The sequence below is a fragment of the Coenobita brevimanus genome, chromosome 4, assembly GCF_032717465.1.
Source record: "Coenobita brevimanus isolate Jiangsu-jjx chromosome 4, ASM3271746v2, whole genome shotgun sequence".
Taxonomy (NCBI): domain Eukaryota; kingdom Metazoa; phylum Arthropoda; class Malacostraca; order Decapoda; family Coenobitidae; genus Coenobita; species Coenobita brevimanus.
In genome coordinates, this window is record NC_136957.1 from 35,348,246 (window position 1) to 35,365,745 (window position 17,500).

The 17,500-nt window shown below is 41.7% G+C and overlaps 1 protein-coding gene across 2 annotated transcripts in view; it reads right to left on the reverse strand.

Moving 5' to 3' along the window:
• The window catches only part of LOC145395624 (vacuolar protein sorting-associated protein 37A-like), a 23,477-nt gene extending 11,111 nt beyond the window's left edge, over positions 1 to 12,366 (reverse strand). For both annotated transcript variants that reach the window (XM_080269203.1, XM_080269195.1), the window contains exons 1-4: positions 12,301 to 12,366; positions 7,583 to 7,674; positions 2,062 to 2,217; positions 667 to 818 (exon numbers count right to left, since the gene is read on the reverse strand). In XM_080269203.1, coding sequence (XP_080125329.1) covers positions 667 to 818; positions 2,062 to 2,217; positions 7,583 to 7,640 — 366 coding nt within the window. In that variant the 5' untranslated portion in view covers positions 7,641 to 7,674; positions 12,301 to 12,366. The remainder of the gene's footprint in view (positions 1 to 666; positions 819 to 2,061; positions 2,218 to 7,582; positions 7,675 to 12,300) is intronic.
• Between the last annotated feature and the right edge of the window lie 5,134 nt (positions 12,367 to 17,500).

Genomic DNA, 17,500 nt, shown 5'->3' on the forward strand with positions numbered 1-17,500 from the left:
GAAAGTGAACAAATAAAGGTAAGCTGTAGTGATGAATTGCACTTCTATAATATAGTTCTGTCTATTATAAAGTCATAAAGAAAGGAAAAAACAAATCGCGTCATCAAATTATGGCTCATAGCTGGATCAAGGCTTTAGTAACGGGTTGGGCGCTTTTTGGGCGCGTTTTCGGGAGAGATTGGGCGCCAACATCAGCCACCCACCTGGCAACCCTGGTAACAGGATACTTTTCCTACAATAAAAAAAAAGGAAAAAAAAAAAAAAGCCCTGATGACTCATCAGGTTACTAAGATATTGTGAAAAAAACAATAAAAAACAGTACCTACATTGGAAAAAAAATGCAGCTATCATTTACTCTTTCAGAAAGCAAGATTTAATGTCATCTCCCCACATTATCAACCAAGACCAAGAGGACACTTTACCCTTAGAAACAAAATCATCTTCATGGCTTATCATGTAACCAAGATACTGTATTTCATTCTAAAACTTGAATAACTTTAACCTCTTTTTTTCCCACTTCTATTTACAGCTCTTGTCTCCGTGCCTCAATTGTTCTCTTGTTTATTTAAAAAAAAAAAAAAAATCAAGACCCACCGAAGTACAGTACGTCACCAAATGTATCCAAACCTAACCTAACATGACCCAACTTACCCTAACCTTTTTTACCTGTATGCAAGCGGGTGCCAGTGCTTCTGAGGCCCGGGTCTGCGCCAGGGTGAGGTCAGTGAAGCTCTGTCTTAAGGCGTTTAATTCCTCGACCTTCTTGATCGCCGTGTCTCTACTGCGCTCGTACTCGCTAGACCTCTCCAGGGTTGCCTCTGTGTGGGAAGATGAGGAGGAGGATAATAATAATGATGATAATGGTAATGTAATAGCAAAACTGAAATAATGATAATAATAAGAAAAGGAAAAGAGGAAAAGCAATAGTAATAATACAAAGTAATGATAATAGTATAATAATAATAATAATAATAATAATAATAATACCAATAATAATAATAATAAATGTAATAATAAATAATAAGTAATAATAATAACAATAATAATAATGATGATAATAATAATAATAATAATAATAATAATAAACTGAAGTGACAGAAATAGGTATTCTTCTTGACATCACTTATTCCTTTCCATCTCCCACTGCAACACCCACACCCAGACCAGCAGACTGAGCCATACCCACAACACACAAGCTACTGCCTGGGGGGATTCTAGTGTAGTGCTATATACCAGTCTGGCCACCTTGTATTTGTCCATAGAAATCATATGACTTTTAGTGTCCTATGGTTGCAAAATGGCTCACTGGTATTGGCAGCCTCTAATATAATTCTTTGCCATTATTTTTTATATTTTTTATGAAAGGAAGAAGGAACCAAAGGCCAGGAGCCTGCAAACTGTTCCTTCCAAGAAAAAAACAAAAACAATACAAAAGAAAACAATACAAAAGAGATGATAATGTTTCTTGCTGCAACACAACCCTCACCTGCTGCTATTTTTACTTCACATGGTGGTTTTTTGGAACACATCTGGGGAAGAATTACTGTACTCTGCACAGGGGAAGCCATTTGTAGTGAAGGGTTCCAAACAGTGTCCAATACTACCTCAACCACAATAACTACCATCACAAATCATAAGTATGTTTCACTTAAATTTGTTTCACCTTACTTTGCCAGCACTTTTCCCACTGGACTGGGGCTATAAAAAGGGATGCCTTCAAGTGGCGGCACTGATATGGCCAGGTGGTGGGGCTGTTTAGTTATTTATATGTCCCTTAATTCCCTCCCTTATCCCCTGACAGGACTGTAGACTGCAAAAGAAGGGCTCACTTTCTAATGAGATTGAGGTTGGAACTACTACTACTACTATTACTATTACTACTACTACTATGAGTACTACTACTACAATTACTATTCTTACTATCACCACCACTACCACTGCTACTACTACTACGATTACTATTCCTACTACCACTACCACTGCTACTACTACTACTACAATGATGTCCATTTCATTTCATTCCTGTTGTCACTTTTAATCACCCAATCCGCCATCACTCACTAGCCAGGGCCTCATTCTGTGTGGCGAGGGAGTCACACTGGGCGCGTAGTGTGGCAACGGGTGGGAGTGAGGCCACCAGGGCGGCCATCTTGTCCTCACACTCCAGCAAGTCCTCCAGCTCACTTCGACTCAGCGTTGATACCTCTGACAGTCCACCTGTGGGGTTGGTTGGGTTACATTATATTACACTGGCTGAGGGATGGACTCTGGAAAGGACCCCAATGAGGTACTCTACTGTATACCACACACACGGGCTTGATCTTTACACAGTGTATGTACTGTACTGTACTTGTAGGACAGTCTAACAGAAGCAGTTCCTTACCTGTAGCTGATGAGGAAACCAGACAAACCAAGGTTGAACAACAACAACAAGAACAACAATTGTGCTAAAATATGGACGCTATTCATATGCGAGACATGTTTCTACTGGATGCTTGTGCAACTATAATATGAACAATTAGTTATGTTTTCGTTTTCGTTTTCGTTTTTAAAGGCTCCAACATGCTTGCATGTGTCGGCCTTGGTCACCTAATGGCGGCTCTCCATGCTGCACGATCCATTGCAGCCTCCCTGTTCAGTCCCTTAACCCTAAGGTCACACTTAATGACCTCGTCCCATGTCTTTCTCGGTCTACCCCTCATAACCCCACCCCCAATATTAACACTTCTCACCTTCCTCACCCAACTATCATCCCCCATCCTCTCCACATGTCCAAACCACCTCAATCTACCTCTCCTCATCACAACACCAATACACTCCAGTCCCATCCTACCTCTCAACTCTTCCATTGTAAACCCAGCCCCTCCAGGCCTTGGACACAGGGACGCACTGCACATCCACCTAATCATTGTCATTTCTGTACGTCTGAGCCGGCGAATGTCTTCCTCCTTCACTGCCCAGGTCTCACTGCCATACAGCATTACACTCCTAACACACGCTGCATACAAAGACCCCTTAGCACGTAGGGAGAGCCCCCTCAATGTCAGGAGAGGCAAGAGCTCCCTGAACTTCTTCCAACCACTTCTCACCCTAGCCACAGAGCTAGCTCCAGCCCCACCTCCAGCACACAACATGTCTCCCAAATAACAAAACTCTTCCACACACTCAAGAGATTCACCAGCAAGTTCAATTCTTTCACGTCTGACGATCTCCACCTGCTCACCCCGGCACGCCGTACACATAAAATCAGCATTATCTCGCAGTCTACCTCTGATACCACTACATCTCTTATGCACCCATTTATCACACACACCGCACAAGATGGAATTACTTCCCACGCCCTTGTGGCAAACTGCACATGGCCACTCTCCCTCGTCTTTGACAGTACCGCCACCAACCCTAGATATCATCACTTTTGTTTTATCTGCATTTACCCTTAAACCCTTTTGCCCCATACCATCTCTCCACTTCCTAAACCTTTCCTCCGCCTCCCTTTCATTCTCTGCAATCAACACCAAATCATCAGCATACAACAACTCCCACGGGAGTCCGTTTCTAAAGTCACGTGAAAGGGCTTCAAGTACCATGATAAACAACATGGGACTCAAGACTGACCCCTGATGCACACCAACATTCACGGAAAACTCATCACTCAAATCTCCATTCACTCTCACCTGGGTGTGAGCACCCACATACATGGCCATAACCACCCTAACCAGCCACTCCTCCAAGCCAAGCTTTCTCATTGCCCACTTCACCACCTCTCTAGGGACTCTGTCAAAGGCCTTTTCCAAATCAACAAAAACAAAATAAAGATCCCTTCTCCTACCAATATATTTTTCCTGAAGCTGTCGAACAATGAATATGGCATCAGTGGTCCCCCTACCTGGCATAAACCCAAACTGCATCTCATCAATATTCACTCTTTCTCTAATCATACCTTCTAAAACTCTCTCCATTACCTTCATTATCTGACCTAAAAGCTTTATACCTCTATAATTCCCTCTTTCCAGGGCATCACCCTTCCTTTTATACACATTTACAATTACACTCTTCAGCCAATCATCTGGGACAACACACTCATAAATAATCCTATTTATCAGGTCAGTGACTAAACTCACCCCTATATCGCCTGAGGCCTTCAACATTTCGGCAGTCAGCCCAGACACACCTGCTGCCTTCCCCACCCTCATCCTGCCTATTGCCTCACTCACAGTAGCAGTATCAATCAAAGGCCAAGGGCCAGACACTGGATCTGCTGGCTCCAAACCTTCCCTGTCCCAGTCAAACTCCTCATTCAACAACCGGTTATAATGCTCTCTCCATGCATCTTTAATATCCTCACTGTTCACCACTACCCTTCCTTCATCATTCTTCACACACTGCTCACCTATGATATCCCGATTATCCCTCTTCACCTGACCTGCCACCCTAAATATATTTTTCCTTTCCCCATGATTTAGGTTATCAAGTAATTGTATCTGTGACTCAGACTTTGCCCTGTATACCTCTCTCCTAGCCCTACGCTTGGCAGCCAAATATTCCTCTTTGCTACCACCCTTCTTCCATTCCCGGAAAAGCCTTCTTTACTCCTTAATTGCAGCTTCTACACCCTCATCCCACCACCAAGTTACTTTATGTCTTGGTGGTCCTCTTGTCCAGCCGCATGTTTCATCAGTAACTCTCAAGAAATTGTTCTTGAGGGCTCTGTACTGTTCATTAACGCCTCTGTCTACAGCTCCCTGTTCAGCCACCACTCTCCTCAACTCGCTATAGAAGGCATCCCTTACTACTTGGTTTTTCAGCTTCCATATTTTCCTCCTAGGTACATAAGCCCTCTTTTTCATCATTTGTTCTTTAAGCGCCATATCACAAATCAATAGTTTGTGCTGCTGCACACACTCCTCACTTCCTATAACTTTATCATCCCTCACGAACCTCCTATCGGCCCTCCTAACCAGAAAATAATCTATCTAACTGCTATTTCCCCCAGACTCATACGTAATTAACCTACTGTCTCTTTTCCTAAAATATGTGTTGCACACAATCATGTCCATTGCCTCCCCAAACTCGAGTATCCTTTCCCCTTCTGCATTCCTTAGACCATATGCACATCCCCCATGCACTCCTTCATAACCTTGGGCTGCTTCACCTACATGACCATTTAAGTCCCCTCCCAAAATCACTATCTCATCATCCCGCATACCACCCACTACATGTATTAAATCATCCCAAAATCTATCTTTCTCTGATTCATCCAATCCTGCCTGTGGAGCATATGCCGATATAATCACAGCTATCTTTCTTCCCAACAGAATTTTCACAACCAATATCCTATCGCTTACTCTCAAAACATTCATAACATATTCCACCCATTTCTCCGCAACCATCACACCAACACCTCCATATCCGTCTGTCCTCCCCTGCCAAAACAACTTATAGCAACAGTCCTTCCCAACAATCTTTCTGGCTGATCCACCCCTGTACCGGACTTCCTGCAAACACGCCACGTCCACCCACCTCCTACTGAATGCCTCAACGACTTCCCCTGCTCTTCCCTCAAACTTCCCACATTCCATGAACCCACCCTCATCCCCATGGGTGATTTACTGTCCTCAGGCTTGCTTTGAAACCTTTTTTGTTTTGTCATCTTCAGTATTAATAAATGGGGACAGACACAGCACAGGTCCCACTCACCGCACAATCCCAGGTCCAGGCAATGGATCTGGGACCCCTAGCCCACCAGCTTACCAGTGGCTGTGGTAGTGGCCTCGGGGCACCCTGCCAGGACAGCTGCAGGGACACCCTCCAAGCACGTCTTGGCACTGCAACTATCCCGCCATTATACACCCACTGATAGGGCAGCCTCCTGGGACGCTACTCCCAGGTTCGGGCCCCTCTCTATTGGGCGGAAGCGGCAGCCTGGGAACCGCAATGCCCTGTACCCTCTAGCACAGGCCCGAGCCCCATCTCGCCCTGGACCCATGATCTATGCCGGCGGAACCCCCGCCACGCCTCCCCCCAGAAGTCTGCCACTAGGTAGCGGGGGCAAAGTTTTCTGGCCGCATGCCCTTGCTGGCGCCAACCCCTGTAACGTAGTGGGATACGTTGTGTGAAATGTAAAGTGCATGTGGTGTAGTGCATAGATAGTTAGAGGAAATGTTTGGGAGAGTATGCTGGTCTACTCTCCATGTTACTGTCACACTGAAAAGGTCAGCAAAGGGGGATGGTTAGATAGCTAGTGAAACAGGAGCTCCAGCTCTCCCTATCACCAGCATTCCCATTCCCCTCGGAAGTACTACCCTGTTCGGCCCGTGCTGTGTCTGCTCTGATATTTTTATCTGCTGTCGTACAAGACATAGACTGTTGTTGCTGATTAACCCCAGTCTGTCAGGACAAGCAGACCCATCAGCCACAGAGATGCAACTGTCCTCAAGGAGTTGTCCCATAGCTTCCTTACACCATTTATATTATATTATGTCTGCATCTCAGTGTGGCATGTGCAGTGCAGTGCTCCAGTATGTGTGTTATGTTGTACAGGTCTATTCTACAAGCAGGGAACATGTCATTGTGACTCCACCCAGCCCAAATCTGAGCTGGTAACTGAGACAGGCTGAATGGTGTTCTGATCTAAGCCTACCTAAATGAAATCCAGCAGTTCTGTTTATGGATACTTCTGATGGGTGGATGTCAGAGTGAAGGCTGGTAATATAGTGTTCTGAATGAGGTGCTGCCCTGGCCTGTGTGTGAAATGAGTACTGTATGTTGGTGTTTCTTCATTGCTCATATTGGAGTCATCTGGAGGTAGGATGCTGTTGAAAAAAGTTTGATAATGTTTGTGTGGTGACTGTTTTATGTGGCTGGTTGTGTTGTGAGGCTATGCCATATAATGATGGGACACTGTGTGTTACTGTTGTGTAGAATTGTGTGCTTTTCATGTTGAGATATTCTCTAACAGGGAGGACTTTGGTTTCAGTGTGTAAGTGAGCTGTGGGAAAGGTACTGGTGCAGCCTGTGGTGATGTGTGAAGCATTGTTCTGTATGATTTGTAAGGTGTCGTAGAGGGTGTTTGATAGGATGGGGATCATGCCAAGAAGGGATAAGACATCACTCACCTGACACTGTATGTTGTTTGTAAAATCGAGATAGTGTTTTTGTTGGCCAAAATGCCTCTATAACTGCCCTGACTATGTTGAGACTGGGGGTGCTGAGCCCCTTGATGTTTTGTGCAGTACGTTGTCCTTGAAGGTGAGTCCAGTGTCATGTCACTCCATGGATCTCAGCAGCAAATCTTAAATGACATAACTTGTTCCTCAGCCAGTACTCTGTTATCCAGCATCCACTTAGGGTTGGTTTGACTGGTTAGACTGGTTTGGTTTGGTCTGGCCTGGTTAGTTTAGGTTTTATTTGATGTGGATTGGTTTGATGTGGTTCAGTATGGTCTGTTTTGGACTGGCTGGGTTTAACTGGAACTAGAATGGTTTAGACATGGTTAAACTGGGTTTGGACAGCCTTTCAGTACCTAAAAGACCTTACAAAAAAATGGGGTGCACTGTGCCAACCCATGTGCACCAAGACTGACCTGGGGTGGTGTAGGGCGCAGGGTAGGTGGTGTGTGGGGAGCCCAGGGATGTGTCCATCTTTGAAGCACCTCAGTTCAACACCACAACACACCTGCAATGATAAGGAAAAACATCATCATCATCAATATCACTGTTCTAATCATTACCATCATCCACATGCACTTACACTAGCATTTTACCATCATGTACTGTATCTACACTAAAAAGAAAATACATCATCATCATCATCACCATCCACATGCACCTACACAAGCATAAGACAGTCACTACAATCATCATTACCATCATCATGTATTGTACCTCCACTAAGAAGAGAATGCATTGTTATCATCATCATCATCATCACTATCCTAATCATCACCATCTACATGCACTTACACTGGCATAAGGTATCACCACATTTAATATAACCATCATCATCATCATTATCATCATGTACTATATCTAACCTAAGAAGAGAATGCATCATCATCATCATCATCATTCATCATCATCATCACACTATGCAAAACAACATTAATATATGGGAAAAGAAAAAAATGAAACTATAACCACACAGATATCAGTATAGGCTAGTGAAATGGTTACAGCCTAACCCTTCAAGGCATAAAGAGTGGAGGTTGGGGTACTGTAGTAAAAAATAAATCCATCCATTCATCATCCAATCCTACATTGCCCCATGAAGAGCGTAGGAGCCCAAGGTTAGGCAAGCTGGTCCTGACATTTAAGATGAGTGAAAAAAAAATAATAATAAATAAATAAATAAATAACTACAAAGGTAGGTGGCCAGTCTGCATCCTGGTAGCATTATAAACACTCACACACACACACACACACACACACAAGAAAGAGAGAGAGAGAGAAAGAAGAAGAGAGAAATGAAGGAAGAAAAGGAAAACAATAAGTAACAGACTCCTGGCATTTCAAATTCATCCACACAAGGCAAGACTGTTATTCCAAGTTGTGCCTGGATTCCACTGTACTGCCATATTTTTAGCATTTATTCTTAGTGCTATCAGATGTTTTTATTCCCCACAGAAATGCCCTTTAAAAGTGAAGGGCTTCTTAAGGCTATGCCAAACTCTTCCAGTTCCAAATTACAGTATCTTTTGTGCAAAATAAAATCTTCGGGTGTTTAAGAGAAAAATGTGAAAAATACTGTACATCATTTAACACCACACAAACTATATTACAGTAATTAATCACTTAATACATTACTGCATTTACATTCCTAAAAACTACTGATGTGAAACTCACTTGAAGATTGGATTAAGTATGAGTGAAAGTAAAAATCACAATCATGGTTGCAAATATGTATAATTTATATTTGATACTGTGACTGTCTCTCTCTGTGTAAATTTAATGTCAAAGTTCATAAACAGCGTAAAGAAATAAGTGACACTGATCTTTCACTGCATATCCTAATCTATCACTAACATACAATGACATGTAAAAGTATATACTGTTTTTATACTGTATACTAACAAACACATTTATGGTGAATGCCATTAAGAGAAAGCATGATCTAGGAGGCACTGATGTACCTGTATATACTTGCTTACACTTTCAAACAAAACTTCCACACGACAGAAAGTGCAAAAATGACACTGAATATATGTATTAAAAGCGAACTGGGAAAGAAAATCTGGTGAGAAGTGTAAGGGTAAATTTGGCTCAGTTTATAATACTGCACAATTATAATATATTGATGCATGACTTAGAGCAGAACTGTAAAAAACAGTAAGAGAAAAAATCAAAACTAGGCATTCACTCAGGACATGAATGCGATATAAATAAAGATCATAAGTGGTAGGCGGTGGCGACCATCATCCACTCACTTGATGTAGTGCTGCCTACTTCCTTAGCTTTTATCATTCTTTTTCTGTGCCTGCCCTCCTCTCTTCCTATTTCTCCCATCTTTCCTGTCACTTCTTATTCCTTTTCTTTCCTTTACAGGTGGCTTTACATTGAGTGACAAGCCAAATGGTTTCCTGTAAGCCAAGAAACCATTTACAACGCTGGGTGGTAACCATATAACCAAACCATACGTGCTCCCTACGTGTCAACAAGTGGGTTGGTGGAGGGTTGGTGCCCCTTCCTGTAAAACAACTAACTCAGTGTCAAATGGCCACCCTTTACGGGCTTATGGTGTCTGGCAATAGATAGACAGATAGATAAAAAATACAGACTAGGGAAAAACAATGCAAGGTTTGAGATCAGTATATCTGTAGTAGAGTCCCAAGTCACTACACCTTGCTGTCAAAACTAAGCATTGATTAAAAACATGAAACAATACTGGTACTGAATAGGAAGGCTGCCAGAGATCGGGCAGCATGAAGAGATGCCATTAGGTGACCAAGGCTAACATATGCAAGCCTGTTGGAGCCTTGAAAACAATATGATACAATATGACGATACTGTATTTATCTATCTATAGCCCGACGCCCTAATCCCGCAAAGGGTGGCCGCAGACAAAACGCCTCCAAGTCACTCTGTCACCCACCATTTGACTCCCCTCCCCCCAACTCACCCCCCCCTCCCTCATATATCTCTCAACTCCATCCCTCCACCTCATCCTCGGTCTACCTCTCCCTCTCCCTCCCTCCACCTCACCTACATACACCCTCTTAGTCAGTCTTTCATTCTCCATTCTCTCCACATGTCCAAACCACCTCAGTGTATTTCTCCTAATCTTCTCAACCACATCCACATCCACCCCACATCGTTCCTTCACTTCTTCATTCGTCAACCTGTCCCTCCACGTCACTCCACATGCTCCTCTCAAGTAACTCATTTCCACTGCTCTCACTCTTGACTTGTTCCCCTCTTGTAAGGTCCACGCCTCGCTTCCATACGTCAGGGTAGGGATCACAATACCATCATGCAGTGACTTCTTAACTTCCATACTCACCTCCCTATTTCTCATCACTGCCTTCAGTGTACCAACAACCTTTCTTCCCTGCTGTACCCTTTCACTTACTTCATCCCCCAAAGTTCCATCCTTACTCATCACACTACCCAAGTACTTGAATGCACTCACATTCTCCATATCCTCACCATCCAATCTCACTGCACACTCTGTGACTTCATTCCTCTCAAACACCATAACTTTACTTTTGTTTACATTAACTTTCAGCTTCCTCCTCCCACACACTGTCCCAAATTCATTCACTAAACCTTGCAACTCCCATTCATCTTCACTCAACAATACTGTATCATCAGCAAACAGCAACACCGGAAGCTTCCAAATCTCACCCTCATTCATTAGGGCCAGCCCCACATCCACTGCCCTACCTTGCACCTCCTTTACAACCCCATCCATATATATATTAAACAGCCATGGAGACATCACACACCCCTGTTTCAGTCCCACATTGAGATCAAAGAACTCACTCAGCTCACCATCCACTCGCACCGTAGCCCTAGCTCCCTCGTACATACTCTTCACAGCACTTAACAATTTCCCCTCCACTCCATATATTCTCAATACCTTCCACATACCTTGCCTATCTATTCTGTCATAAGCTTTCTCCAAGTCCATGAAGGCAGCATACACTTTCCTTCCCTTCTCTAGATACTTCTCCACTAAACATCTTAGAACAAATATCTACACACCCTTTTCCCTTCCTAAATCCCCCTTGTTCTTCTCCAACTAGCTCCTCTGTCATATGCCTAACCCTATCAATGAGTATTCTACCATATATTTTACCAGTCACACTAAGAAGGCAAACACCCCTATGGTTACCACATACTTCTCTCTCCCCTTTTCCTTTGTACAGAGGAACAATTATACCTGATTTCCAGTCCTCTGGAACCCTTCCCTCTTCCCAAGCCAATCTACACAACTTCCATATCCACTCTACAACAATCTCACCCCCATACCTAAGCATTTCACCACACACTCCATCAATTCCTGGGGCCTTTCCCAACTTAATCTTCTTCATTGCTTCCACTACTTCCGACCTACTGAGCATATAAAATGGACTACAGTATACCTTTTTTACACTAGCTTGACCCAGATTTTCATTTTCTTAGCCTATATTAAGTAGCCTGATAGCAGAATAAGACAACACCACAGTTCTACATCCTTCCCAGTGTAAGCCTACTTCCTTGTGACTAGTATCATGTTCTAGTGTTAATCCATTGTTACAACCCAGCACTGAAGTTAGATAGATGGCAATTTTCAGCCAAGTTGTGTAAAATGGGGATGATTTTTGTTGCTGTTGTGATCCCTGGCTCGTCCGAACAATAACTTGACGAACTGCAGGTTGATGCTGCTCTTTTCCCGAGAACTACCAACCACCTTTACGGGGATTGGGAGGAAGTTGAAAAATTTTTTGTGTAACCAGGAAGTAAAGCTGCCGATCTACACAAGTACCACCACATGAAGGCGTCCCTCACCAGTACCTTATACCGTAATTAGGCACAGTACCCTAATGTAGGACTGGTTTTCAGCATTAAACTATTCAAACACGACTTCTTTTACACAGAAACTAATACTGCATGAACTTAACATAACCATATCCTAAACATAAAGTACAAATTGGGCAAAAAAATATATATATATAAAATGAAAAAATGCACAAAACAACGTCGCACTGAACCTTCACAAACTCTGAGCAAACCCAGGAAAAAAAAATGAGGCAAATTCGGGTTCCATATTCCTAAGCACTTTCTAGCCGTGATTCTAAACTACCAGCTCAGCACCTCCACGTACAGCAATTCAGGTCAGCGAGGGAATAACACGGACATGAACACCTCCCCACGTCACGCACAGTCAGCTGATGGTGCATGTAAACAAAGTACGACGAAGCCAGTTTTCTAAATTGGCCGAAAGTTCCCGCAATTATTAGAATCTCATGATCTATATTACAAGAAACTTATATTAATCAGAAAAGCAAAATAAGAATCAAATAAAAACACCTTATATAGCATGAAAAACTTACTATCTCCAGAATTCTTTTTTTCTATTTACACTCAACATAGTGAACGGAAAGTATGAGTGGCTACAGATACCTAAACACTGAATAAAAAAAAATAAAAAATAAAACGAAATAAGTAAAAAAAATACAAGAAAAACAAAAAGTAACCAAAAATGTGATACCATGGAGGTGAGTAGGCTACATCTCTCAGTGATGTCACCCCAGCCTTATCTCTTAATATAGTGTTACAAGAAACCTAACTCATGTGGGGGTCTCTCTCTCTCTCTCTCTCTCTCTCTGTGACGTCATCCCAGCCTCGTCTCTTATTACTGAGTTACAAGAAATTTAAGTCATGTCATTAAGCGTCTCTTACACAATGTTTAGTTTCTCTCTCTCTCTCTCTCTCTCTCTCTATCTGTCCATGTATCCAACTGTATTTCGCAATCGGACATTATAACTCTCTCTCTCTCTCTCTCTCTCTCTCTGTCTATCTATCTACCTATTTATTTACCCGTCTGTCCATCTATCAGTCTAACAAAAGAACTCTCTCTCTCTCTCTCTCTCTCTCTCTCTCTCTCTCTCACAGTTTATCACTTCCTCTTAATGGTTAAACAAACGAACATTCCTCTCTCTCTCTCTCTCTCTCTCTCTCTCTCTCTCTCACAGTTTATCACTTCCTCTTAATGGTTAAACAAACGAACATTCCTCTCTCTCTCTCTCTCTCTCTCTCTCTCTCTCTCTCTCTCTCTCTCTCTCTCTCTTGCTTTAACCTACATAATATCTAGAATTTAGGTCTCCATGTGGCTGTCAACCCCTTCACCCCGAGTACGCGATTTGAATTTTAAACTTCCCACTAACGGACGATTTTTTCAGTTTAAATCACCTCGTCAGTTAAGGAAGCTCCCCAACACCTTTCCCTAAGCGACTTATTTTGCTTATTACACCTTCTTGTCCTCTTGTTACGAAAATCCTTCCAATATCGCCTTACTCCGCATAAAACTCCCTAACGCCCTTTCCTAAGTGACTTATTCTATTTATTATTATACCTTCCTGTCCTCTATTACAAAACATCTTTCCATTATCGCCATACTCCGCATAATACTCCCGAACACCTCTTCCTAAGCGACTTATTTTGCTTATTACATCTTCCTGTCCTCATCTATTACAAAAACCATTCTAATATCGCCATACTCCGCATGAAACTCCGTAACACTTCTTCCTAAGCTACTTATTTTGCTTATTGCACCTTCCTGTCCTCTTCTCCTATGACCCTCTCTCAGCTGGATAGATAGATAGATACATAGATAGATAAATAATATATATACAGTAGATAGAAGTGGCCGTTATTTCAAAGTTCAAATGTTATGTAGAATGTACATTGTCTACTTACTGATAGATAGATAGATAGGTAGATGGATGGATGGATAGATATATAATAGATAGATAGACAGACAGAAGTAGCCGTTATTTCAAAGTTCAAATGCTGTTAGGTAGGATTTATATATATGCCTACTTACGTGTGTGTGTGTGTGTGTGTGTGTGTGTGTGTATTATTACACAATTGAGTCATGTTTGTAATGTTTCGTCCTGTGTGTGTGTGTGTGTGTGTGTGTGTGTATACTGATGTTTGTCTGTGTGTACGGATGTGTATGTCTGTGCGTACAGATGTGTGTGTGTGTGTGTGTGTGTGTGTGTGTGTGTGTGTGTGTGTGTGTGTACGGATGCGTGTGTGTTTTTTGAATGGATTTGACGCACGGAGCTTCAAATAACAGCTAGTTCCAAGAGCTGTGTGTGTGTGTGTGTGTGTGTGTGTGTGTGTGTGTATGTTTTATGAATGGATTTGACGCACACAGCTTCATATGTCACCTACTTCCAAGAGACGTGTGTGTGTGTGTGTAGGAAGCTCAGTGTTGGGCAGGACAGCTGGGGCGGGTGACGTGTGTTTCCTCCACTCTCCCTCCGTCTCTCCATTTCTCTCTCCATCACCAAATATTCGACCATCTATCCATCTATCTATCTCTCCCTCCCTCCTCTCATGCCAGTCCCTCCACTGTTTCTCCCTCCGTCTCTCCATTCTCTCTCCATCATTTAAATATTCAGTGTTTTCAAAATCTCCAGTAGAAAATTTTGACATTGAACTGTGGACCCCATTTTTGACGCGGGAAATCCAATAATATATTTTTAAAAAGGGGGAGAGTTAAAAAGTATACAATTATATTAAAAAAAAAGAAAAAAATATTGTTAGACGACAATATTTGAGAATTTGAAAATTAAATGTGACGTGAACGGAAAATAGTGAATCTTTATTTGAATTTGAAAAGCAACCGCCATACGTGACACCCAATACGTAACAAACTGAAATATGAACGATAAATAATGAATGCCCTTGAGTTAGAATTTGAAATGTGACATGGTGAACGAAAAATAGTGAATATCTTTGAATTTGAAAAGCAACTGCCATTCGTGACACCAAATACGTAACAAACTGAAATGTGAACGAATAATAATGAATGCCCGTTGAATTAGAATTTGAAATGCGACGGTGAACGAGAAATTGTGAATGTTCTTTGAATTTGAATTTGAAAAGTAACCGCCACACCTGACACCAAAATATTTATATAGAACTGAAGATTTTATTTTGTTTAGATCCGTTTATAAGGAAGATAAAGTAACAATACACAATAAATAATAAATAAATTGATAAATAGATTGATAAAGCCAAAGTTTGATAGTTTGTTGGCTACATAGAGAATTGTGGGACTCTGATGCTGAACTGTAAATAATAATAATAATAATAATAATAGCAATAAAAATAATAGTGATAAAATAATAATACCGGTAATAATAATAATAATAATAATAATGAAATAATACCAGTAATAATAATAATAATAATAATAATAATAGTCTGAGCAAAAATCTGAGTAAAATTAATAAGAAATATATATAAATATTTTAAAATTTAATAGGTTTCTTAAGGTGTACAAATCTACCCTACTGCTTAAAGAAGAGAAAGAAGAAGAGCAGGAGAGGAAGGAATAAGAGAGGAAGAAGAGAAAGAAGGAGAAGAAGAGGAGGAGGAAGAGGAAGAAGAGAAAGAGAGAAGAAGAGAAGGAGGAAGAGGAAGAAGAGAAAGAGAGAAGAAGAGGGAGAAGAGAGAGAAGAAGCAGAGGAAGAGAGAGAAGAAGAGGAAGAAGAAGAAGAGGAAGAAGTTGAAGGATAGGAAGAGGAAGAAGAGGAGGAAGCGAAGGAAGAAGACAAGGAAGGAGGAGGAGGAAGAGAGGGAAGAAGAGGAGGAAGAGGAAGAAGAAGAGGAGGAAGAGAAAGAACAGGAAGAAGAAGAAGTTGAAGAAAAGGAAGAAGAAGAAGAAGAAGAGGAGGAAGAGAAAGAAGAAGAAGAAGAAGAAGAGGAGGAGGAGGAGGAAGAGAAAGAACAGGAAGAAGAAGTTGAAGAAAAGGAAGAAGAAGAGGAAGAGGAGGAGGAAGAGAAAGAAGAAGAAGAAGAGGAGGAGGAAGAGAAAGAAGAGGAAGAAGAAGAAGAAGAAGAAGAAGAGGAGGAGGAAGAGAAAGAAGAAGAAGAAGAAGAAGAAGAGGAGGAGGAGGAAGAGAAAGAAGAAGAAGAAGAAGAGGAGGAAGAGGAAGAAGAAGAAGAGGAGGAGGAGGAAGAGAAAGAAGAAGAAGAAAAAATAAGAACAAGAAGTCAGTAAATATTTATAACCAGACATCTCCGGGGCCCAAACACCCCCCCAGCCCCCACCACAATGCCCCGATGGTGGTTGAGGATTGTGGTAGTTGTGGTAGCTGTGGTGGTGGTGGTGGTAGGAGAAGAAGGAGAGGAAGACCTACGTACACTATCCCGTAAAGTCGCCAGCCACACCCAGTCCTTGATCAACATAGGGAGATATTTGCAGAACACTGATGTCTTTTGGAAGTGGTACCAGGCCAATCAGAGGTGAGTTGAGCCCCTAATTCCACTTCCTAGGCGATTTAGTTTGCTTTTTACACCTTACTGTCGCTTGTGTTACCTTAATCCTTCCAGTAACGCCTCTTCCTGAGCGATTTAGTTTGATTATTACACCTTACTGTCGTTTGTGTTACCTTGATCCTTCCAGTAACCCCTCCTCTCAAGCGATTTAGTTTGCATATTTCACCTTACTGTCTTATGTGTTACGTAAATCCTTCCAGCATCGCCATACTCTGCATATAGCCTCCTAACACCTCTTTCTAAGCTATTTAGTTTGCCTGTTACACATTACTCTCCTCTGTGTTACGTAAATCCTTCCAATATCGCCATACTCTCCATAAAGCTCCCTAACACCTCTTTCTAAGCGATTTATTTTGCTTATTACACCTTACTGTCTTCTGTGTTGCGTAAATCCTTCCAATATCACTATACTCTGCTGAAAGTTCCCTCACACCCTTTTCCTAAGCGATTTATTTTGTTTATAACACCTTACTGTCCTCTTCTGTGTTATATTAATCCTTCCAGTATCGCCAAACTCTTCAAGCTTACTAACACCTCTTCCTAAGCGATTTACTTTGTTTATTACACCTTACTATCCCACTGTCTGTTACTTTTACATCATTCTAATATCGCCATACTCTTCATAAAGCTCCCTAACGCCTCTTCCTAAGCGATTTATTTATACACCTTAAAGAGACGAGTGATGATTTATTTCAAAGGTTATATGCTTGTCCTAGAGGCTACTACTACTACTACTACTACTACTACAATTAATAATAATAATAATAATAACACTACCACCACCACTACTACTACTACTACTACTACTACTACTACTACTACTACTACTACTACTACTGCTGCTGCTGCTGCTACTACTACGACTACGACTACTACTAATCTATGGATATGCCATGTACAGTACAAAATAAATCGCTAAGGAAGAGGTGCTACCAGTTACAATAACAAGATGATTGTGTGTGTGTGTGTGTGTGTGTGTGTGTGTGTGTGTGTGTGTGTGTAGATGTACT